Source organism: Sinocyclocheilus anshuiensis, unplaced genomic scaffold (assembly GCF_001515605.1).
Source record: "Sinocyclocheilus anshuiensis isolate Anshui unplaced genomic scaffold, SAMN03320099.WGS_v1.1 scaffold476, whole genome shotgun sequence".
Classification (NCBI taxonomy): domain Eukaryota; kingdom Metazoa; phylum Chordata; class Actinopteri; order Cypriniformes; family Cyprinidae; genus Sinocyclocheilus; species Sinocyclocheilus anshuiensis.
In genome coordinates, this window is record NW_015554139.1 from 2,638,512 (window position 1) to 2,662,368 (window position 23,857).

At 36.4% G+C, this 23,857-nt stretch overlaps 3 protein-coding genes and 1 pseudogene across 3 annotated transcripts in view; 2 read left to right on the top strand and 2 right to left on the bottom strand.

The window, feature by feature from the left end:
* The window catches only part of crb3a (crumbs homolog 3a), a 7,973-nt gene extending 5,203 nt beyond the window's left edge, over nucleotides 1-2,770 (top strand). The window contains exons 3-4 of the mRNA XM_016463063.1: nucleotides 755-798; nucleotides 2,124-2,770. Coding sequence (XP_016318549.1) covers nucleotides 755-798; nucleotides 2,124-2,333 — 254 coding nt within the window. The 3' untranslated portion in view covers nucleotides 2,334-2,770. The remainder of the gene's footprint in view (nucleotides 1-754; nucleotides 799-2,123) is intronic.
* A 3,766-nt stretch (nucleotides 2,771-6,536) lies between these two features.
* On the bottom strand, nucleotides 6,537-10,565 carry LOC107670446 (tubulin beta chain). The gene is given in 5 exon segments (XM_016463045.1): nucleotides 6,537-7,783; nucleotides 8,375-8,485; nucleotides 9,379-9,487; nucleotides 9,932-10,036; nucleotides 10,557-10,565. Coding segments are annotated over 5 exon segments (1,383 nt in total). The 3' UTR covers nucleotides 6,537-6,734.
* A 990-nt stretch (nucleotides 10,566-11,555) lies between these two features.
* LOC107670454 (zinc-binding protein A33-like) lies at nucleotides 11,556-18,255 on the top strand. Its single transcript, XM_016463057.1, has 6 exons — nucleotides 11,556-12,217; nucleotides 14,494-14,589; nucleotides 14,673-14,903; nucleotides 14,980-15,002; nucleotides 16,257-16,375; nucleotides 17,426-18,255. Exons 1-6 carry the CDS (start codon nucleotides 11,819-11,821, stop codon nucleotides 17,953-17,955), a joined length of 1,398 nt encoding a protein of 465 aa, XP_016318543.1. The 5' UTR covers nucleotides 11,556-11,818; the 3' UTR covers nucleotides 17,956-18,255.
* Nucleotides 18,256-20,649: 2,394 nt separating this feature from the next.
* Nucleotides 20,650-22,273, bottom strand: LOC107670470 (G-protein coupled receptor 183-like; annotated as a pseudogene).
* Nucleotides 22,274-23,857: the final 1,584 nt, after the last annotated feature.

A 23,857-nucleotide genomic window follows, 5' to 3' on the forward strand; every position in this document is an offset into this window, starting at 1 on the left:
GCTTCTGTCACGAAAACAAATTCCTCGTATGTGTAAACATACCTGGCAATAAAGCTCATTCTGATTCTGATTCCGATTCTGAAAAAAGCCAGAAGAGCCGAGGGGAAAAGAGAGAATGACGAGTTGTTTTTCCTTATTAGAACTGTGAGATATAATCTCGGAATTGCAAGAATAAAGTCATAATTTTGAAATATAAAATCAAATGTACCTTTTTTTTATTCTTTTATTCCATAGCTCCATAGACTGCCGCTTGAAAACCGTCATTTTCTGCCTCCAGATAGGCTCCGCCCACAAAAAACGTCATCCCTGTTTCGGATCTGTAAGACTATCCCACTCGCTAACGTCAATTTCGTTGAATAACAGTGCTTATCGCTGGGTGACAAGCTCTTGTAATATGCATAGAACATTTTGAAAATGACATCTAATCAATATAATTTATAATCTTTTTAAACCTAACTATTTTGTACCGTATCCGTGAAATTCTCTAGCTGTAGAGGCTATCTCTCCCGGGTTTTCTGCAACCATGATGCGCGAGCATCCTGAATGTTTACAAACCAATAATTGGTATATAGGGTGAGCAGACAGGGTAAATGAGACACAGGTGCAAACAGTGAGTGTTGATGAGTCCGGGCAAAGGATTATGGGAAATGAAGTATTTGATGGAGTGGTAGAAGTCTGGGATGGACAGCTAGAGATCGTGACAATTCCAAATCTGTACAATTGGTTATCTCATTGAAATGTTTTCTATTTGCAGGGGAAACGACCACAATGCCCAGTAACTCTACAACTCCCAGCCCAGTAAGTAGATTCTCCTGAGGTGTAGTCGTGTGTTTATTTCCTCTCTCCATATTGTTTGATCTTTAAGAATCAGAGTTTACCAAAATTGAGAATAAGAAATTGAATCTGAAAACTTAAGGTAAACTAATAAGTTGGGAAATAAGTTGTTCTTCTTGGGATTAGTAAGATTTAGTAAAATGTTTTGAAATAAGTTTCTTATATGTTCACCAAAGCTGCATACTTTGATATTTGATCAAAATACAGTAATATTGTGAAATATTATTACAATTTAAAATAACTGTTTTCTATTTGAATATATTTTGAAATGTAATTTATTCCTGTGATGCAAAGCTGAATTTTCAGCATTGTTACTCCAGTCTACAGTGTCACATGATCCTTCAGAAAAAAAATTCTTATTAATATCCATGTTGAGAAAAGTAGCTGCTTATTATTTTTGTGAAAACACTTTTAAACAATTTTATGCATGTTTGGTGAATAAAATGATTAGTTTCTTAAAAAAAAACAGAAATAATGAAAATCTTACTGACATTTATGTTTATGGGTAATTCATAATGATAAAAAAATACTGAACATATTATTAAAAACTGCACCAACAGCAGTTGCTGAAATTAAAAGAATGAATTTCGTTTACAGTTTTTCTCGATTGCTAAAACACTATAACCCGGCTTTTGAACTAAAATTTCAAAACCATAACGTCATTTTTCAAAAAGCACATCCATTTTGCTGAACTATACACACTATTTCCCTGCTTTAACACATGAGTCAGATTTGGTGAACTGTTACTGCAAAACTCTACACACAAATCCCTACATTTCTCAGTGCTTACACCGGATGCTGAGGCGGAATAATTGTTTATTTTTTTTTATTTTTTACAGTTGTGCTGTGTAGTACATGAATGAATAAAAATAATTTCATTCCATTTTACTATATCCTCAAATTGAAATGTTTACTGCATCTGGTAACACTTCTCACTTTTCAGTGTCCTTGTTACATGTTATTACTATAGTAATAACAGTAAATTATGCATAATTACATGCAACTAGCCCTAAACCAGTCCCAACCCTATAGTAAGTACATGGTGTTAATTAATATTATTCAGCATTTAAACATATAATTACGCTGTAACAAGGACATCTTAAAATAAATTTTAACACTGGATCTTGCTTGCTACCTCAATTTAAACTCTATTACAATTCTGAATTGCCTTGGAATGAAAACATATCACAATATTTGATTTCTTTATGCGATCAAGTCAGTGTTTAATGCAGTTTAGCATCCTGTTGTACTGCTTCAGTTGATTAACGCTCCAACTTTTCTTTGTCCAGGGCCCTAATATTGTGGCAATTGTGGTACCAACTGTGGTCCTGGGACTGCTGGCTATTTTGACAGCGGTTCTGTTGTTTCTGTTCTGCGTGGTGAAGAAGAAGAGACAAACGGAAGGGACGTATCGACCCAGCTCAGAGGAGCAGTCAGGGGTGCGTAGTGTAGAGACGCCTGACGCTCTGAAACTACCCAAGGAGGAGAGACTGATCTGACACACTGGTTTATGACTGCACATGATAACAGTGACTCAATTCCAAAATGGTTAAACGGTTAAACATTAACTAAGGAACGTTTCTGAAGACACAAGGCACAAACTTAGCCCTATGTTTTGGCTAAACAAAGCGAGTCTGACTACTTGGAAGAAACTTGAAGGAACAGATTCTCTCTCCAAAAGGCAACGTATTGATCAGCACGTGCAGCTCTCTAGCATTGTATGCCATTTTAGCCTGGTAGCTTTTCTCTGAATACTTCATTTTGTGTTGTGTTACCTGTTTTAATGGTTGCGTTACATATACAAATGCTGATGTTTGTATGTAGTGTTAAGATAAATTTAAAGGTGAAGCATGTAATTTCTGCACCCCTAGTGGCACAAAACAGAATTGCAGTTTGTTTGTTTTGCATTCAGAATGGGCCAGACTTAAAAGGGATAGTTCACCCAAAAATGAAAATTCTGTCATCATTTACTCACCCTCAAGTTGTTCAAAACCTGTATGAGTTTCTTTCTTCTGTTGAGCAGAAAGATATTTTTAAAAATGTTGGTAACCAAACAAGTTGACAGTAGCCACTGACTTCCATAGTATGGGAAAAAAAATGTTTTTGGGTGAACTATCACTTTAACGGCATCAGCTAACCAATGGTGTGAATTTGGGGGCGGGACTATATGTTTGACTGAATAACGGAAGCTTGTTTAAATTAGTCATTATTTTTGCATTTCTGTTTGTTGGCACTAGATTATGCACACTACACCTTTAAATATTTATCCAAATCAATTTGCTCACAATATAAGATGTTCATGCTCTCATATATGTTTGTTGAAACCACTTCTCAAATTATTTCAATAGCTGTATTTGTCTCGATTTACCTCAGTAATGTTTTCTTACCTATATTATTTAATCTAATATAAATTTTCCAGAAATTTGATCAATGCAACAATGAATTCTACTTGGAATCATTTTTGATTCTTTTATCATTGCATGAATGTTTACACTCAAATATGTAATGCATTCTGTTTCACTGGAGTGCCTTTTCACATTTCAGCTTTTTAGAATCTGTTAAATCGTGCCGTTTATATTTAAAATTAATCACTGCTAATGGGTTTTGTTAGGCACAACACTCACTATATTTACAATACAGCACGGCGAGGTGCCTTTGCTTTTATAAAATATTGAGGAGACAGCACAAATTTTCATTAAAACATTATAATATTTAGCTAATTCATTAAGTGTTATTCTTCCCCTGAAGCTAACATCATAGAATGTTACTATGCAACAAAAATAAGTTGCTGTGCCGTGATATGGTGAACAGGTGTGGATTGTGAAATTTAGCAGGACTGTGCTGTGCTGGTCATCTTCTGTCTTCCGTTTGTATTAAGGTAAGGTCGTACAAATTTATGAATGAACCGCTCATGTTAAAATCTTCCCAGTGTACTGACATTTGTTATGACATCCGCTGTACAGAGCTACCATTAAAACGGAAGTTCAAAGACAAAATTGTAAAGAAGGCTGCGCACTTGTTTCTCTGACACATGGTCTATTTACCCATTGGGCATTATTTCTTTATACACAATAGTGGGTGCAGCTATTTTGTAGTGTGTCATCCGCTTACAATTATTTGAGCTGTACAAAACAGTCTGTTATTCTGCTCGATGTTGCAAGTTGGTATTTGTTATCACATTATTGTATTATCTTAATTGTAGCGCAAACTAATTTACTGTTTACCGTTATTCTTCTAATTATTTGCCCAGCAGCTAATGAATCAGAATTCTTGCACATTGGCAGAAAATAGCTTACTTCTGCGTTGGAACTTAACCCCTTAACCCCAATCCACAAACATCTGTTGAAAATTTGTAGCTGGATAGGTGTAGGCTTCTTTGGAGTTTTATGACATTACATAAATGTCCTATGAGTGCTGACACTACAATAATATCTGGGTCTGCATGGAGGAGTATCTTTCTTAAGAAGCATAGTAGAGTAATTAGTCAGCATCACTTAAGGCTGTCTCACAGATTTTCTTGCCAAGAACATTGCAAGAGCTGAGGACTAGATCTAAGAAAAGCATGTTCAGCACGTTGTTTTCAGGAACACTGCTCTCTAGTGGTTTAGTTTGTCTTTCAGGCAGTTGTTGTATGCTGCCATTTTCTTTGGTTTAACAAAATACAATAGTAACAATGACATACTGTGCATTTGAAAGATAATATCAGGAAACTAATAGGCTAATAAATTAATTTATGATCTCAATCTTTTTGACTTCAGGGCCCCAAACATTGACAAAGACAATATTCAAAGGCTTCGAAAACAGTTGCAATATATTAAATAATTAAATAAATAAATATTTTAAAAATCGAATTAAAATATAACTTTTCAAGTTGTTTGTGATTTCTACCCGACGAAATATTTTAAAGCTTGACATAACTAGAAAAATGTATATTTATTCCCTCATATATCCAAGTTTTCCAAGACTGTGAGAACCATGGTTCATAAATAAAAATGAAAGTTGTTGAGGGAACAAATTTAAATAAGAAATATGTCAGCTCACATTTTGGTTTTCAACTGTTTTAGCTCATTTTAAAGCTTGTTTTGTCTTATTTTAAATAATTAAGCCATCCTGTGTTCACCTGGTTGAGAACCACTAATGTTAATTAAAACATTCATAGCTTAACCAGGCCCGTAACCAGCTATGAGGCCACGAGGTCCGGACCTCGGTAAATTTTTCATGTTCAAAAATAAAACGAGTTCTTTGAATGACTAATTTGCTGTTAAACTCCTCATATGGATGCCTGCATGACATGTATAATTCAGTTTAGACAGTTTGCAAGAATGTTTAGCGTCCGTGATATGAAAATGATCGCTGCGAGAATTTATTTTTTGTTTTTTGTTTGTTTTAGTAGCCCTATCTATATCTGGCAACACTGCATCGCCGGCACTTAAACGGAAAGCAATCAAAAAAGCCCATGGACAGGTTTTTGCTGATACGACATTCGGTAAGGGGTAATGTAAATTATTTGCAGACTTCAATACACCTTCAAAATTAAAACAATTTGAAAATGAAATATTTAAAAACAAATTCTGTAATTATCTTAAATGGCCAATTCTACCTAAAATGAAGGATATTCAGTTTAGGATTATTAATAATGTGTATCCAGCTGCCGAAATTTTACGGAAAAGATTCCGTTTTGAAGTAGATCCTTGTGTTTTTTGTTTAGAAGAGCCTGAAACCATTGAACATTTATTTTTTTCTTGTCCAATCACATTGAAGTTCTGGCAGGATCTTTACAGCTGGCTAAATATTGATATCAACACTGATATTCCATCACTGAATTTGTTTCAGGTTTTGGTTTTTGGTTGTGCAGATGGTCTTTCGAAAAACATGTCATTGATGTTAAACATTATTATTACAATGGGTAAATATCATATACACAAAAGTAAGTGGAATAACAGTAAACCCTCTTTAAATTGCTTTAAAAATGAATGTAAAAAATACTTAGAATCTTTAAAACACTTATCCAAAGATAATCAATCCCTTGGGGAATTGTATATAACCATGTATGAGTCTCTTTCCTTTTAAGACTGGTAAGATTTTGTACCCTTTATTTATTTTATTTTTTTTTCCCTCCTTGAACCCCCCTCAAATGTTTAAAGAATGTTTGTTTTGTTTATTGTTATTGTATGTAGAGATATACATATATACACACATGGACATTTATGTATGATGGAGATGTGATTGGTAAAGTGTATATTTTGTCATATGCATTTTATTGTTCTCCATATGAGTGCGTAAATTGATAATGTTCAATAAAAAAAAAAAAAAAGACATTCGGTAAGGGAAACGCAAACATTATCATGATATTATCATAAACGTTATCAACGCTGTCGAAAACAGTAGCATTTAACACTAGTACACACAGATCTATAGAACAAGTAGATTACAGAATGAAATGAAATACGCAAAAACTAGCCATGAAGAAGTCTATGCCATCATTGCCATGTCATTCAGTATAGTTAAATTTTCATCAATCATGCTATAAACTTTCATAAGAGCACTAGACAAAGTTATTGTAGTTGTGTATTGTTGCAGTAAACAACTGATAAAATTATCCACCCTTAAATATAAGTATTAACAAATTTTGATGCAATAAATAGGGTATGATTTAAAAATAATCATCCCTCCAAAACAGAGAATTTGTTGAATTTGTGCATTCAGAACATTCAGAAACACAAAACCAAACCAAAAGTTCACAATTCCTCAAAATGTCACTGGTGGGGGTGATGACTGTCATTGACGGATACTGAATGTAAAAACCCATTCATTGTTCTGGAGAGCACTGGTCTGTGGTGAGAAGGATGAAATGTGGGGGATGGAGCGGAAGGAATACTATTTCGGCAGATGGTTGCGATTTAGGCGACCTCCTCCTCGCCCTCCTCTTCGAACTCGCCCTCTTCGGCGGTGGCGTCCTGGTACTGCTGGTACTCAGACACCAGGTCGTTCATGTTGCTTTCGGCTTCTGTGAACTCCATCTCGTCCATGCCCTCGCCGGTGTAACAGTGGAGGAAAGCCTTGCGCCTGAACATAGCGGTGAACTGCTCGGAAATGCGCTTGAAGAGCTCCTGGATGGCCGTGCTGTTGCCGATGAAGGTGGCTGCCATTTTGAGCCCGCGGGGTGGGATGTCGGTCTTGACGTTGTTGGGGATCCACTTGATGAAGTAGCTGCTGTTCTTGTTCTGGACGTTCAGCATCTGCTCATCCACCTCCTTCATGGACATGCGTCCACGGAAGACAGCGGCCACGGTCAGGTTGCGGCCGTGACGGGGGTTGCAGGTGGCCATCATGTTCTTGGCGTCGAACATCTGCTGCGTGAGCTCGGGCACGGAGAGCGAGCGGTACTGTTGGCTGCCTCGGCTGGTGAGTGGAGCAAAGTCGGGCATGAAGAAGTGGAGATGGGGGAAGGGCACCATGTTGACTGCCAGTTTGCGAAGGTCGGCGTTGAGCTGGCCGGGGAAGCGGAGGCAGGTGGTGACGCCGCTCATGGTGGCCGAGACGAGATGGTTGAGGTCGCCGTAGGTTGGTGTGGTGAGCTTAAGGGTGCGGAAGCAGATGTCGTAGAGAGCTTCATTGTCAATGCAGTAGGTCTCGTCGGTGTTCTCAACCAGCTGGTGGACGGACAGCGTGGCGTTGTAGGGCTCCACCACGGTGTCGGACACCTTGGGTAAGGGTACCACGCTGAAAGTGTTCATGATGCGGTCGGGATATTCTTCACGGATCTTGCTGATGAGGAGGGTGCCCATGCCGGAGCCAGTGCCTCCACCGAGAGAGTGGGTGAGCTGAAAGCCTTGCAGACAGTCGCAGCTTTCTGCTTCCTTACGAACAACATCCAATACTGAGTCCACTAGCTCTGCTCCTTCTGTGTAGTGACCTTTGGCCCAGATGTTTCCAGCACCACTCTGACCTGCAATCATAAAAATGTAGCGTTGAAAGTCCCTTTCAAGAAAAGGCCATAATTTCAACACCTTCAGGCAGCTGTTTCAGGCATCCAAGACCAAGCTCTATCTACTTGAATGGGCAGATCCAGAAATCTCAAAAACTGGCCAAACTTACATTTGCATAACATAATTCAAACTAGCAACAACATCTGGCACATACTGTCCCATAAATGGTGTTTCTTGTGCTGAAATAGCATTAAAAAAGGTTTTCAGGTTGGTAAAGCCAACGTGCAACCAGAGCTTCTAACAGTAGCTGGTGATGACTTTAGCAATGAGCGAGTGGCTCTTTTATTTAGAAGGCGGGACTTATTGTGCCATACTGTGTGTTGAACTTTCTCCCATTCATAAGAGTGCACCATCACCATCAGTCTTCTGACAGTGATTTGCAGGCATCCACCATGTCAAATTTGAACTCCTTCTTGCATCCAACAGAAGAGACCATTTAATTGCTGTCAGTGTGGATTCATACCTACTAAGTTTGTAAAATTATACTATAGCAGCATGTGATGGAAATACAAAGGTACTTGAAAAAAACATTTGATGAAAGATTAGCTTACCAAACACAAAGTTGTCAGGTCTAAATATCTGTCCAAAGGGTCCTGAACGAACTGAATCCATTGTGCCAGGCTCCAGGTCCACCAAGATGGCAGGGGGAACATACTTCCCACCTAAACAAAGAGACGGATACAGTAGGTCATACTAACCAGACATTTGTTTCAATGTGCATGCAGATTTCTGTGCACATGCAGTGGTTTAAAAAGCCTGAGACCACAATGTTGGCTTATATTTTGCATTACTAAAAACGATACAAATCAGTATTTTATACAAATCAGCTTAACACTTATTGAAAATGAGTGTGTGTAAAACCTAATGATCATGTTATCCATGACTGAGAATGATTCAAAGAGTATCAGCTTGGGTTTTGTCATTTTTAAGTGCAAAGGAGTTAACAATGTGACAGTTTTGCTTACCTTTCATTAGTGACTATAAAATAATAATTATAATAATATAATTTTCATAATTATAAATGTAATTATAATTACAAATAATTATAAGTATCTGTTGTCATAAAAATTAAATGTGAAAACTTAATTTGCACCTTTACAGTGTTATTTTAGTATTATTTGTACAGGTGCATCTCAATAAATTAGAATGTTGTGGAAAAGTTCATTTATTTCAGTAATTCAACTCAAATTGTGGTATTTTTCATTCCTATTTTGAATGAGCTTTTATTTTTATAGATTCAGTTGTCCTTTTAATTTCATTTATCGTAATTTTGTTATGTGCTTTTGTCATTTTAGTTAAACTTATTTCAGTTAGTTGGCAAGGCAACATTTCTCATTTTTATTTGATTTATTAGCTTTTTTATTTGATTTATTATTATTATTATTATTTATTTGTTAGCGATAAAAGCACTGCTTTTACATCCCAGAATTTCAATGTCACCTTTAGATCCCACTAAATATTTATGCTGTCATCAAATATGATATTTATTTAAATATTGCATAAAGATGCTGACAATTCTTGCTTCTGCAACCTTTATGATATTTAAAAAAACTACCTGTGGCCTCATTGTAGTAAACGCTGATCCTGTCTAGCTGCAGGTCGCTGTCTCCATGATATGTTCCGGTTGGATCAATGCCGTGCTCATCGCTGATAACCTCCTAGAACTGAGAGAGAGAGAGAGACAGAGAGAGAGAGAGAGAGAGAGAGAGAGAGAGAGAGAGACAGAAAAAAATGAAAAAATAATAATATTTATCTCGTTAGAAATAAAAAAAAGAAATAATGAATGAAATGAGCATCAAATATGTAGAGTTCAAATTTCATTAAGGATAAAAAAAATACTAAACAATAAATGATGCTGAGGAAATAATTAAATGCAACGAAAATAATTATAGTATATCGATTATTCACAATTAATATTGTCATATACTTGTTTTAAAGAACGTTTCTCTAACTTATATTTGGAATCGTGTGGATTATGTGCATTTTACGGATTCCAATGAATCCGATGAATGTGATGTTATTTTCTTTCAGCGATTAACGAAATATAGCCTAGACTCGGATGCATACGTAAATATAGCCTATTATAGGCCTATGGTCGCCATGGTAACCAAGACTGGAGGAGAGAAGGAGGACCTTGAGCTCGTGGAGACACCGGATAGGATGTTGCCTGTGATTTGGACGGAGATGATAGGTGACTCTCCAAAGACCACTGACTATAAAGACATGTCTGAAAAATATTGCAAAGGGAATGGAAAATGGCTTCTCATTACAATAATAAACTATGGTAGTACCATGGTATTTTTTATGTGGGATGCTACACTGGAGCATGAAATAGATTGGTGCTTGACCAGTGGGATTTTCAATGGCTGATACTAAATTATTGGTTCGAACAAGGTTCATTAGTTAACATGAATTAAGAATGAACAACACTTTTACAGCATTTATTAATCTTAGTTAATGTTAATTTCAACATTTACTAATGCATTATTAAAATCAAAAGTTGTGCTTGTTAACATTAGTTAATGCACTGCGAATTAACATGAACTAACAATGAACGACTATTTTAATTAACTAACATCAACAAAGATGAATAAATACTGCATTGCTCATTGTTTATTCATGTTAATTAATACATTAACTAACATTAACTAATTGAACCTTATTGTAAGGTGTTACCAAATTATTATATCTGGCCCTGGTCCATCAATCCTATTTGGATTCTTTAATTATTACGTCTTGCATTTCAATCCAAATACAGCCTTGCTTTAGACTGACATTTAAACAGACATATGATCTATGTGCTTAATAATCAATCATAAGAAGTCCGTTTGGAGATATATATGGCAACACCATGAAACCATTAGAAAAAGCTTGTAGGTTCCATTTGGAATATTTTTGAATATATAATTTCCGTTGGGTTCTATCTATCTATCTATCTATCTCTCTATCTATCTATCTATCTATCATTTATTATTATTATTATTTTATAATAATGCATTATTATTATTATTATTATTATTTTATAATAATGTAATGTCACCCAATTAGGTAAAATATACTATATATACTTTATGTGCTTATTTACTATACAATATTAATAAAAATAAAAATAAATGTTTTGCCTATAAAATCAGATCAACATCATATATGCCTATGCACAACATATCACAAACATACAGCTAGAAAAATCTGAAAAATCCGGCTATGCCTATATAATACACTGAAATGGTGTAGGATTTACTTTGAAAATATTTTCACTCAGAAATTGCTAGTAAATTTCACAAATAATTACAAAAAAAAAACCCCCATTGAATTAAATATGAAATTTTGAAGTAGAAACAGTATTTTCCTGTAAAACGTACTCCAATAATTTACAATCAATCAATAGAGTGTTAATTTTTTTGGGCACTGTGCCTTTTTCATGACAATTAAGCCCAGACTTAAGGCATTTTATAGCTGTCATTACAATACTTTGTACTGCATTAGATTAATTCCTGTTATAATTTTAATTAGCATAAATTAAACAGCACAACACCAAAACTACCATGATATGTGAGAATCACACAATTACAATGTAAACAATTAGAATGATTGTTTTGCATTACAGTAATGAGATTTGCATGTGTGTATGTCACAATGCATAAGTACATTTATACACATTATCTATTAATAATGTATTTAATGTGATGTATGGGAAGAAACCACACCTACTATTCAAATCAGACTGCGGGAACATGCTGAAGGATGTGGATCAACTACCATCGGCTCTCGACATCATTCAAAACACTTGACTTCTAGTTTTACTAGTTCAGTGTGCTTAGACCCCTCCTTCTGTACTGATGCATGTCAAGACAGACTGAGCTCCGTGAAACCAGTGGAGTGAGAACACCTCAAACTCAACAACAGCTTAACACAAACTCAACAACAGCTTCAGCTGCGAAGTCTAACGCAGAATACAATCCCTCCTGTTAAAACCCCAGTACCTACGAGAGGATATGTCTGCAAACCTTCCTGAAGAGGACCTCTCCTGTCCCGTGTGCTGCGAGATCTTCCAGGATCCAGTGCTTTTGCCGTGCAGCCATAGTTTCTGCAGGAGCTGTCTGAAGCACTTTTGGGAGAGCGCGATCTTTCGTAGCTGCCCCGTCTGCAGGAGAAGAGCCTCCAAGAAGAGCCCCCCTTCAAACCGGGCCCTCAAAAACCTGTGTGAAGCGTTTCAGCTGGGCAGAGGCCAGGGCAGTGCATCTGGATCGAACATCCTGTGCTGGAGACATGGGGAAAAGCTCAAACTCTTCTGTTTGGTGGATCAGGAGCCTATCTGCGTGGTGTGCCAAGCCTCAAAAATGCACAAAGGTCACGACTGCTCTCCCACGGAAGAGGCGGCTCTGGACTGTAAGGTAGAGTTTGACAGTGCCACATTGTTTTGACAAACTGTGTTACATTGTGTCGTGCTCAATGCCGCTGTTACTGATTTACAGCGGCAGAACACAAGAATGCTGTTTATCAAGTTCACTTTGACATTATCTCAGTGTGTTCGGCCAAAAAGACCATGGCAGGCTTTCAAACAACACCTTCTGCATTCCCCTCCTTCAAGCTCCCATTGTGGCATAGGCGTCCTATTGTATTCTGGGAAAATGTGATCAACTCCTTCCAAAATGTGACATAAATCTTTCAGAGTATCCTTGCACAGTTGGATCAGGGTAACGCATGGAGAGAGAAGGTTGTGTTGAAAAAGAAAGGCTTCATTCATTTAATTCTTCTGCAGTGGTCGTTCTCAGCTGGTGGGTTGTAGGTCTGTTCTGAAAAAAAAACCAATGCTCAATGCAAATACAATGCTTATTACGCATAGTTTGGATAGCACTATAAAGAAACATATTAGCTTTTAAAAGGGAAGACAAAACACTTCCCAAATCTTTTGATGTTAACATAAAAAGGTGTGCAACCAATCAAATTGAGGTGAAAATTAAAGCAAATGACAACATGGACAATTTGTGGTAAATGCCCTCAACCATTAAAAATCATTCTATTGATTATTACGTTTTTAAGTTCAAGTGTTACTTTAGTATCATTGAGATACCATTATAGTTTTTTATATCTTGGATACGTTTTTATTTTTATATTATTTACTTTTTAATTTTAGCTAAATTTTTTATTCCTTTTTTTTTTTCAACTTAATTTTTATTCTTATCTTTAGGAACGAAGTTAAACATACATATTTGTTCATACAATCTTTGTGGGTCAACATAGCTCACTAAACATGAACAATAAACAAATTTATTTAACAAACCATATACAAAAGACATCCACATAGGGTAAAAAAAAAATACAATTATTACTTTATTTTTAATTATTTTTATTTTATTAAAATTTGTATTACTCTCTCTCTCTCTCGCTATATATATATATCATGATAACTAAAACAACACACACACACACACACACACACACACACACCCGTTTTTAGTGCAACTCATAACAACCAAGTGAAAGATATAAAAAAAATAAAAAAACAGAATCCATGAGTTGGAAAAAGGATCACCCCCTTGTGTCAGTAATTTGTTGAACCACCTTTTGCTTTAATTACAACCTTTAGTCTGTTGGGATTTGTCTCCAGTAGTTCTGCCGAACTGCTCAAGTTCAGTTAAATTTGATGGTGACTGTTTGTGGACTGCAGTCTTCAAGTCATTGCACAGATTTTCAATGAGGTTTAAGTCTGGGCTCTGATTAGGCCATGCAAAACATTCACCCTTTTCTCCTTCAGCCACTGTGTGCTCAGTTTTGCTGTGTGTTTTGGGTCATTGTCATGTTGGAAGGTAAACCTTCTTCCCATTGACAATTTTCTGGCAGAGGGCAGCAGATTTTCCTCAAGAATTTGACAGTATTTTGCCCCATCCATGTTTCCTTCTATCCTGACAAGTACTCCAGTCCCTGCTGCAGAGAAACACCCCAAAACAGGATTTTACCACCTCCATGCTTTACTGGAGGAATGCTGTTGTTTGGATGGTGAGCTGTTTTGGATTTCTGCCAGATATATAATTTGGTGTTGAAGCCAAATTGTATCCATCTCCTGACTTGTGCCTGTCCACAACTTTCTCCCGGCAATCTTTTGATAGTGCCTTGCCACCCATAGTTGATTGTTTGCTTCAGATGCGCTACCGATGACTGAAATGCTCCAGGAAAGCTCTTTTCATGCTGAGATAATCAAAACAACCACAGCTGATCACAGTTGAAAGTCAAATGGCTTTGTGTGCCATTGAGAAGGTGATTAGATACACCTGATTGAGTTTACAAGTTTTTTTTAGTAGGGGAGTCATCCTTTTTCCAACTCAGTGATTCAGTTTTTAAAATAAAAAAATAAATAAAAATGTTCTGACATGTTAGTGTTATATCTTTCACTTGGAGTAAATACAGCTGGATAAAACAAAAACTGTGTCCGTCTTCATTTCAAGTAACGAAAGTTTTTTGAATGTTTTTAGTTTTAGTAGTAGTTAACTATAATAACCCTGGTTTCTCTTTTATTATTAATTTAATTTAATATTAAATGTGTGATAGACATTTCTGATGCTAATGCCAAGTGATACCCAAAGCAAAATCTCCTTCCTGAAGTACTGTTTTACACACATTAAGGAATACATCCTTGGTTTTACTTTTAAAAACAATATTTCATTTGCAGGATAAAATGTATGCTGCCATGAAGGTACTGCAATGCAAGCTGGAGGTATTCAATAAAGCAAGACAATCTTCAGCTATTACGTTGGAGCACATTAAGGTTAATATTATATTTAATCAGATATGTTGCTTTTGTCAAAAGGTCAGTCAGTAGATTTCATCAATGTCAATTTTTTATCTTAGAATCAGGCCAATCGGGTTGACAGGCAAATGAAGGATGAGTTTCTCAAGCTCCATCAGTTTCTTTATGAGGAGGAAGAGCACAGGTTATCAGCACTGAAGGAGGAGGAAGAGCACAGGGTCGCTGCTGTGAAAAACAGAGATGATGACGACGCACGGAGGATCTCGTCTCTTACAGACATGATCAGGACAGTGGAGCAAACCATAAACGCTGAAGATTTAACATTGCTGCAGGTGAGAATATTGACATCTGTTGGAATAAAGTTCTCATTCATTCATCGAGTCATTCATTCATGTTAATCTTTTACAGAACTTCAAATCTATCATAGACAGGTAAGTATATCTATGACTTTTTTTTCATTACTTTTTGTTTTTCTTTGCTGTTGCTTCTAATCTATGGTTCTTAACTGGTGGGTCGCAACCTGTCGGTGTCACACATTAAATCCATTTGGGATGATATTTGCCCCACGTTGAGTTTTTATTATTTTTTTGTCCTATATACAGTACAAAAATATATGCTCTATGTCATTTTTATGTCAGCTACTAGTATAATCAGTGTATTAAAATTAATTCCTGAACTAAAAAATTTACTTCACAATTTATTACCTATAAGACTTAATCAACATCAGCTCACATTGTACGGGATAATACATTCAATTAAGCCTATATAGAATTGAATATTAATAAATACATCAAATGCTACAAAAACACAGGAAGATAAGTATGGCTTGTCATGAATAAAACCTTAGATTCTTTAATGATTATATTATATTTTTAAGATTTTTTTTTTTTAAATTTTATATGAGAATTGTCTTCTATGTTGACATGGCAAAATGGTCAAATCAAATAATAAAATAAAATAAAATAAAATAAAATAAAATAAAATAATAAAACAGATTTTAGATTGAATGCTTTTTTTTTCAAATTCTAGAATTTGAAATAGAATGCTGTCTATTTGGAGACTGTAATGAGATATTAATTTGACTTACAAATATTGATTATTCAATCTGATGGTAGCCCTGTAGTTCACAAACATCCTGGTGTGCTCAGATCCAAATGCTAATTGGGTTACATAGCGGGTTAATTGATTTATCATACAGGGTCATTTCACTGAGAAAATAATAGGCAAGTGTGGGGTAAGCTGTGCCATTTATGTTTATTTAACTTGTCCTCTAGGCAAGAAGAATTATGGTACAAGTAAAATATGCCTGATTATATTTATTTGGCTTAAAAATATCTGCAAAATTAAGATATACAGTAGTAATAGTCAAATAATTTACCTTTTTAGATGGGCAATTATATATTTTTAGACCTATAGATGAATTTGCTTTAACATAAAACTCATTTTAGAAATTGGCACACCCAAAATAATTGTTAGCATAAATAAATCCTATGACCCATGACTGTGACTGCACAGTATTTGTAAAAAGGAAATATTATGATTTTCAAATGTTTTAATCTCTTATGAATGAAATAATAAATGCAGTAAAAACATGATGTTGTAATATATTATTACAATGTTGGACACAATAAATAAAATAAAATAAAATAAAATAAAATAAATAAAATAAAATAAAATGTTTGCAGAATGTGCAGTACATTGCAGGATCCAGAAGGCATGCCTGGATCTTTGTTGGATGAATCTAAGCATCTTGGGAATCTAAAGTACAAGGTCTGGGAGAAGATGAAGGCAGTTGCACCTTACAGTAAGTATCTCTAAATTTTAACCTTAATATCTCAGAGGGTTAATGTAGATATTGCTGCATAGTTATACGTATTTAATGCTGATAGTACTGCTTACTGTAAACTGGGATTTTGTCATAATAACAGCTATAATTAAATAAAACTGCATGAAAATTGATAAAAAAAAAAAGAGAGCGAGAGAAAAAAAGAATGGTTTGAATCATGATCAAACGATATTGAAATAACAAACTTAGAAATGTTATTTAATTTCAAACTAGTTACTTGTAAATGACAAATAAAAAAAGTATAGAGAATTTTATTACTCAAGTATTAGTAAATGAATCTGTACCCTTCTAAAAGGTATTAAAGGGGTCATATGATGCTGCTAAAAAGAACATTATATCTGCATTTGTGATCGGAGAAATGACAAACAACAAGTGACTCTGCTTCGTTCACGGTGAAAGCCGATCCGGCGATCCACAGCACGAAGTTGATGTATTTCCTCAGCGATCAGCATGGATCAGCTCTAGGCATGACAAAGCAGATATCGTCCTCTTTTGGAAGGCCAAACAAAGTAGTTTCGCTTTCACAACGAAGCACACAGCATCTTCACGACATGACGGCGGCAACAACAATACTACAGCGAGAATAAAAGTTACGCCTTCTTTCTTTGCGTGAACATTTGGGCGGAGTTATGCAAATCTTCCCACATCGTGACGTAGACAAGAGGGGGCGTGTTAGAACGAGCCATTTTAGGTAGGCGTGGCTGACTCTTAACTTTTATAAAGAATATCTCTTTGGATTTGAAACTTTAGTCTTTGCAACTTTACAGATCTTCTTTATGCACCAAGAGCTTGTAACACTCCAAAGAGAAAGGAAAAATTGAAATAGCATGATATGACCCCTTTAATATGTACACTTTAGGTACTGATATGCACCCTTTAGGAGTAAATAAGGTACAAAGGTGTACCTTTTAAAAGGATACCACCACAGTGACAGCTTTTGTAGCTGTTTTTGTAGCTTTTTGACAGCTATTTTAGAGTATGTTTTCGATGTCTGTCTTCATTTGTCAGGTCCAGTAATTCTGGACCCAAACACAGCCCATCCTTGCTTGACGCTGTCAGATAACCTGACCAGTCTCCAGTATAGCACCCCAAACCAAGGTCTCCCCAGTAACCCTGAGCGTTTCCACATCAGTGCAGAGGTGCTGGGCTGCACTGCCTTTAGCTCCGCAAGCCACAGCTGGGAGATCAAGGTTGGTGACAATGAGGACTGGATCCTGGGCTTGGCCAGTGACAGTGTGAAGCGAAATCAGGAAGTTCCTGCCAGACCAGAGAATGGCTTCTGGACCATCTGCCTACGGGATGGGCAATACAGGGCTATGTCATCACCCCCAACTGCTCTAAAAGTGGAGGAGAAACTGCAAAGGATCTCGGTTCAGCTGAACTGGGACAGAGGGGAGGTGATTTTTTCAAACCCATTGCGTCAAGAAATGATATACACTTTTAAACATGTCTTTACAGAAAAGCTGTTGCCGTACTTTTACACACAAAGTAAGCATCCTTTGCAGATCCTCTCCAAGCCTGTGTTGGTGTCTACGTGAAAGTATCATCTAATATCTAATACAGAGAACCTCTTAATAGTACACAACACATGTATTAAATAAATGCACACCTATCAAAAGATTTAAACAGGTTCATCTAAATCAGTATTGTGTAAAGTAGCCCGAGGCAGTTCTCTTAATGTGCCTGTGCAAGCTTATCCTCACGGCTAATAAAAATATTCAAACAACTGCATTTTCTAAATCTGTATCAGTGGTGTTTGTCATTACAGTACATGCATGCAGCATGAAACGCCACAACAACTTCATTCATTTTTTTCTTGTGAACAAACCAATTTGTCACATCCCCGCTAGAAATGTTATGTTCCCAGAATGTCCTCAGAACATCCCCGCTGGTGTCAAGGACTTCGCCTAGTAACGTTCCGAGACAGTCATGATGTGGAGTTCTTTTAAGGGTTGGGGGACGTTATTTGGTAGACCTTCACGGAACATTCAGGATGTTCTCAGAACGTTTAGGGTACCATATTTTATTTTGAAATGTGATGTTCCTACAACATTCTCAGAACGTCCCTGCTGGTTTCAAGGACATCGCCTGGTAATGTTCCCAGAACTTTCTGAGATGGTCACAATGTATTCTTCACACCTCTAGAAGGTGTGTACACATATTTTACAAAGACAGAACAGGAGAGTCCAGTTTGCAACAGAGAGTTTTGTTAAGACACTACATGTTCTCTTTTTACGTTTACATTTTTGAGCCTGAGGTTTTTTAAACCTGTGAAGACTAATCATTTTCTCCAGCATGTGCTCCTAAGAGTATACAATCAAGAACACTATCAGATTTTTTCAGATTCAGTTTGTATTTTTAGTTGCTACTCTAATAATGTCCAATTAATGCCTCTTAGATTTTTGCTATAGCTAAAAAAAAGAAAAAAAAAAAAGAAGAAAAATCTGGTATTCGGATTTGAAGCTTCTGTCCTTTTCACCAAAAAGACTTGTTCATTGATCTGATTAGTGACCCTTTTTCTTAGTTACACCCTTACATCAATAGGTTGTGGCCACAAAGTGTTCATTTGAGTATTATTCATAGAGTTATTAAATACCAATGGGAGCTATTTGTTAACACAGAGATCTTCAATCTGCTCTAGGAGAACCACACTGCGTCCAGATATGCCTGTATCCCTTTATAGTTCATGAAAAACAGCATGTTAAAAGAGTAGTGTCTAAATTCATAAAATAGTAGACGAAAAGTAACAAGATGGCCTACTACTTCTACTGAGATTCTGAAGTGTGCACTTTACTATCCCACGAGAGAAGTGTCGTTAAATGTAGTGAGATGACACAGTAGACCACAGTACATACTTTATAGAACATAATTTTTCAATGGTAGTGAAAGTTCTTCATCAAATGTACCTGTTCAAATAACATAACTCCACTGTTCTGCAGAGTTTAACGCCAACCCTAATCAAACACACCTGAACCAAAATTTGACAAAATATTAATGTCAACACAACACAACCAAATAGTTTTAGCATTAATGCGATATGTACAATATATCCATTTAAATGTCAGCCTTTTGTGAAAATGATATGCGCTAAGGAATCTGTGTTGAGGACTGCAAAGAACATGCAGCCTCTAATTCACAAAATGTTCTTCCAAACGCAGAGATAAGGTGCAATTTGGCCTTGTGGTGTCTATTGCTGATGGTTTAACTAGTTTTTGTATGTTATATGGAAGACTGAAACAATGCAGGGCTTATACAATAATAATATTATACAATATTCATAATATTCTGGAATAGCAACAGTAAAAAAAAAGAAGTGATTTCACTTAGGTTCATAATTCAGGAATATATATTTGGATCTATAATTTGCTTGGATCATTACAAAATTGTAGACTTGAAAAAACTGCCCCATGCATATACTATAAAATTACACCACTATACTATACTATACGATCCTATCACCCTGACTTGGTGATGTTGCAGTGATTCATGTTATCCATACCTTAACTCACCTGTAACCTGGTAAAGGACTGGGGCCAACTGTAAACTTTGCTTGACCCTAGTGATAACTCTTGAACCAACACAAACCTGAGACGCAGAAAAGATGCAGCCACTGGATGCACTCGTGGTAAGTCAGAGCCAACATTGCCTTATGGGATCAAATTTTAACTTTAACCAATGTAATGATAATTATGGTTGAAAATGACAAATAACAAACGTTTGAACATAGATTAAATAGAGAGATTTATTTCTGAGTTCCGTTATAAATAGCTCAAAGAAACAACTTTCCATAAAATAACTTTCCTAATTTTTGCTCTGTTAACACATGGTGGCGCCACAAGTCTTTAAATAAATCTTTGAACGTCTATTCGGTTTTATGCAGTCACCTTTATTTATATAGTACTTTATACAGTACAGATTGTTTCAAAGCAGCTTTACAGTTATAGACAAGAATATAGTGATTCAATGATGCAAACAAAATTCAATTCTGCTGTAATATATATATGGTTATGTACTAATGCTTAGAAAGTTATAAACTATGTATAATTAAATATAGAATGGTTTGAGAAAATGAATTCAGTGTTACAGTTCATCGGACATAACTGAGAGTCTAAAACCTCCAGTACAATATATATATATATAGCAAACTGATGAACTATGCAAATTCAGTTACTACTAGAGTAGTATGTTAAATAATTTTAATAGCATATTTCAGACGCTGTTTCAGGGAGATGTCATTCCTTTGAGGGCTTGTCTTTTTCCTTGCAGCTTAACTTCTCCACACAAGATTCTGGCAAGAATGGTACTTTCTCTAAGTGGGATAAGTAAGTTAAAGGCTGGATAGTGCTGCTGATGTTTACAAAGGCAAAACATACTGGCTGCACATAGCATGTGAAGATCTTACGTGGATAATGGTCTTCAAAGAGGAACAGAGCCACTGGAGGGAGATAGTTGCTTATGATTATGATCAAGATAGACAGCACCATCTTAAAGGCCTTTCTTTTCATAGGATTCATCTCATCTTTACCGGAGCCTCGTGAGCGTTTCAGGGCCCAGAGGATGGCCACGTTACACACCACCATCCAGGTGAAAGCAAACAAGACCTCACCAGTGAAAACCTTCTCAAAGTTTGGTAGGCCACCAACGGTTTTGGCCGAAGCATAAGCAAAAGTGAGCAGAAGAACCACGATGGTCAGGCCCATCCTGTATTTGATGTCCTTCAACTGTACGAATGCGATGGGAAAGAGAACGGCTATAAAGTGATCCAGACAGACACAGGAGAGGAAGAGCGGCCCACTGGTGTCCTTCACTACATATGAGAACTTCAAAGCCATCCAACCCATAGCGCTCCTCCAGTGGAAGAGATTGAGGGATGATATGATTGCCATGAATCCAAAGTAGGCGTCATGAAAGCCAGGCAGCCCAGGAAGATATCAGAAGTTAAAGGGATAGTTCACCCAAAAATGAAAATTCTGTCATTAATTACTCACCCTCATGTCATTCTAAACCCGTAAGACCTCCGTTCATCTTCGGAACACAAATTAAGACATTTTTGATGCATCCCGAGAGCTCTCTGACCCTCCCATAGACAGCAAGGGTCCTTACATGATCAAGGTCCAGAAACGTAGCAAGGAGATTGGTAAAATAATCCATGTGACATCAGGGGTTCAACCGTAATTTTACGAAGCTACGAGAATACTTTTTGTACGCAAAGAAAACAAAAATAACGACTTTATTCAACAATTCGTCTCCTCTGTGTCACCCTGGTGCCATTTTGGAGAGTATCCACTGAACGTAAACAGCGTATGCTGTTCTGTGTCAGCTGCGCCACACGGATACGTTGTTTTCCGCGTGACGCAGCTGCTTCGTAAAATTACGGTTGAACCCCTGATGTCACATGGATTATTTTACCGATCTTCTTGCTACGTTTCTGGACCTTGATCGTGGTAATTACATTGCTGTCTATGGAGAGTCAGAGAGCTCTCAGAATTCATCTAAATATCTTAATTTGTGTTCCGATGATGAACTTGAAAAGCTGAGGTCTTACAGGTTTAGAACGATATGAGGGTGAGTAATTAATGACAGAATTTTCATTTTTGGGTGAACTAACCCTTTAATGGTCCAGTTCGGTTTCTTTATTAGGTTTGCGAGGACCAGGATGTTGGCAGGTATTCCTATGATCACGTTGAAGCATTGTATAGCTAGGTCAAAAACAACACCGGCCACCATTTCTTCACACCCATCGAACGCACTGAAGACATGTGTGGCATTGACTGAATTGGTCGTCAGGTTAGAGGAGGGCAGGCTGCTTCTGAGGATGTAGCTGAATCTTGTGTCGTGGCGCAGTCGACCCTCCATGATGTCCGAAGAGTTGAAATGAGATTCTAGAAGGAATGGTGAAAATTATGTTAATTGAACTTACTAATATGCCAAGCTCACAAATTCATTTTTTTAAATATAATATCAGACTGAAATCAGGTGCACAGTGTTTTTCTGTCTGTTTCTTGAGATAGTGCATACAGTATACTTAACAGACCTAAACAATTCATGCTTTAATATTTTGCAAAAGAATTGAAAAACTTTTCTGAAAAAGAATTTCATTAGAGGAGAAGTTTACTTGCAATAGCAAAGGAAAATAATCAACCTTTAGTGAGCATGTCACACTACACAAGACTGCTGACTTTGCTGGACGGCAAAAGAAAAATATTTTACAATTTCCCAATTTAGTTTGAAAACATTGGCCAAAAATGTTTGTTTGTGACATATTTGTTTATTTAGAGTTTTTTGATTGTTTGTTTTAAACCTCATCACTAAATAATATAAATATTTTAGTCATGAGTCATGACAACTCTCTAAATAGTTTTTGCATATTAATGGATATGACATCAGCAAACTAAATCAAAGCAAGTACAGAGACTTGCTATTGCCAATAGATATACAGACACACTGCTGTAAGCATATGAGATATACTGCTGCATGGATAGGCATACATAAATCGTATAGCAGACCTAGAAGTGGAGCTGGGGAGGTGGATGGCTTCAGAGTAGTGTTAATTTTATCAGCTGTTTTTTAATTTAATCCTGTGTCAAATGTCCTTTTAAGTTTTTTTATAATATTTACTGTTTTTATGTTTAGTCTAGTCAAGTGTTGGACGACTAAAAGTCTGGGAATTATAATCTAGTTTTAGTCAATTAAAACTTTGTCACATTTTAGTCATGCTGCATAATAGTTAAACTGATAATCACAATTATTTTGCTAATAGTTTTCTCATTGTGTCCATGAGACAAACCAGAACTAAGATTGTGGATCATGTCACATTTTGTGATCTAACAATACTCAGCTACCACAAACAGACAGGAGGATATCCCCTGAGGATGTTTTTCCTGCATATCCCCAAAGGAGTGCAGTCACTGCACAAACACAAGCACACAGGAACACATATGTGCAGAAACACCTGTCGACAGGGACTTCCATTAGGGTCCGTACAAGACATGAGACCCGCCCTGTTTCCTCAGCATATACATATATATGGACAGACTTCACTATGATGCAGTTGCATTTGTAGCAACACTACTCACAATGTTCAACATAAAAAAAAAAAATAGTTTGCTAGCTGCTGTAGCATGAATCACATTAACATACTGTGCACAACAAATCACATTAAACTGCAAAGAAACTTATATGATTGACAACATAGAAGTTTGGTGCATTAATAGGCGAGACCATAAGTACGGTAACGTAATCATCAGTTTTACCAACTAGAAAGAGTTGCAGGAGTGAAACCACTATCATAAATGACTACCACCCTGCAGAAAAAAAGAACTTTGTCACTTCAGATTAAGACGTTTGAGTTTAGTTGCATTTTGTAGTGTTTTAGTTTTCCATTTTTTGTAGTTTTTTACCACTGGTTTTCTATTAATGTTAAACTCCTGTGGGAAGGTT

Bases quoted from the DNA above. Each gene is read 5' to 3' on its own strand.
- LOC107670454 (XM_016463057.1), top strand. From the start codon at position 11,819: ATGTCTGCAAACCTTCCTGAAGAGGACCTCTCCTGTCCCGTGTGCTGC. The intron at 12,218-14,493 runs GTAGAGTTTGAC...TTTCATTTGCAG, and splicing joins AGGCGGCTCTGGACTGTAAG to GATAAAATGTATGCTGCCAT. The intron at 14,590-14,672 runs GTTAATATTATA...TTTTTATCTTAG, and splicing joins TTACGTTGGAGCACATTAAG to AATCAGGCCAATCGGGTTGA.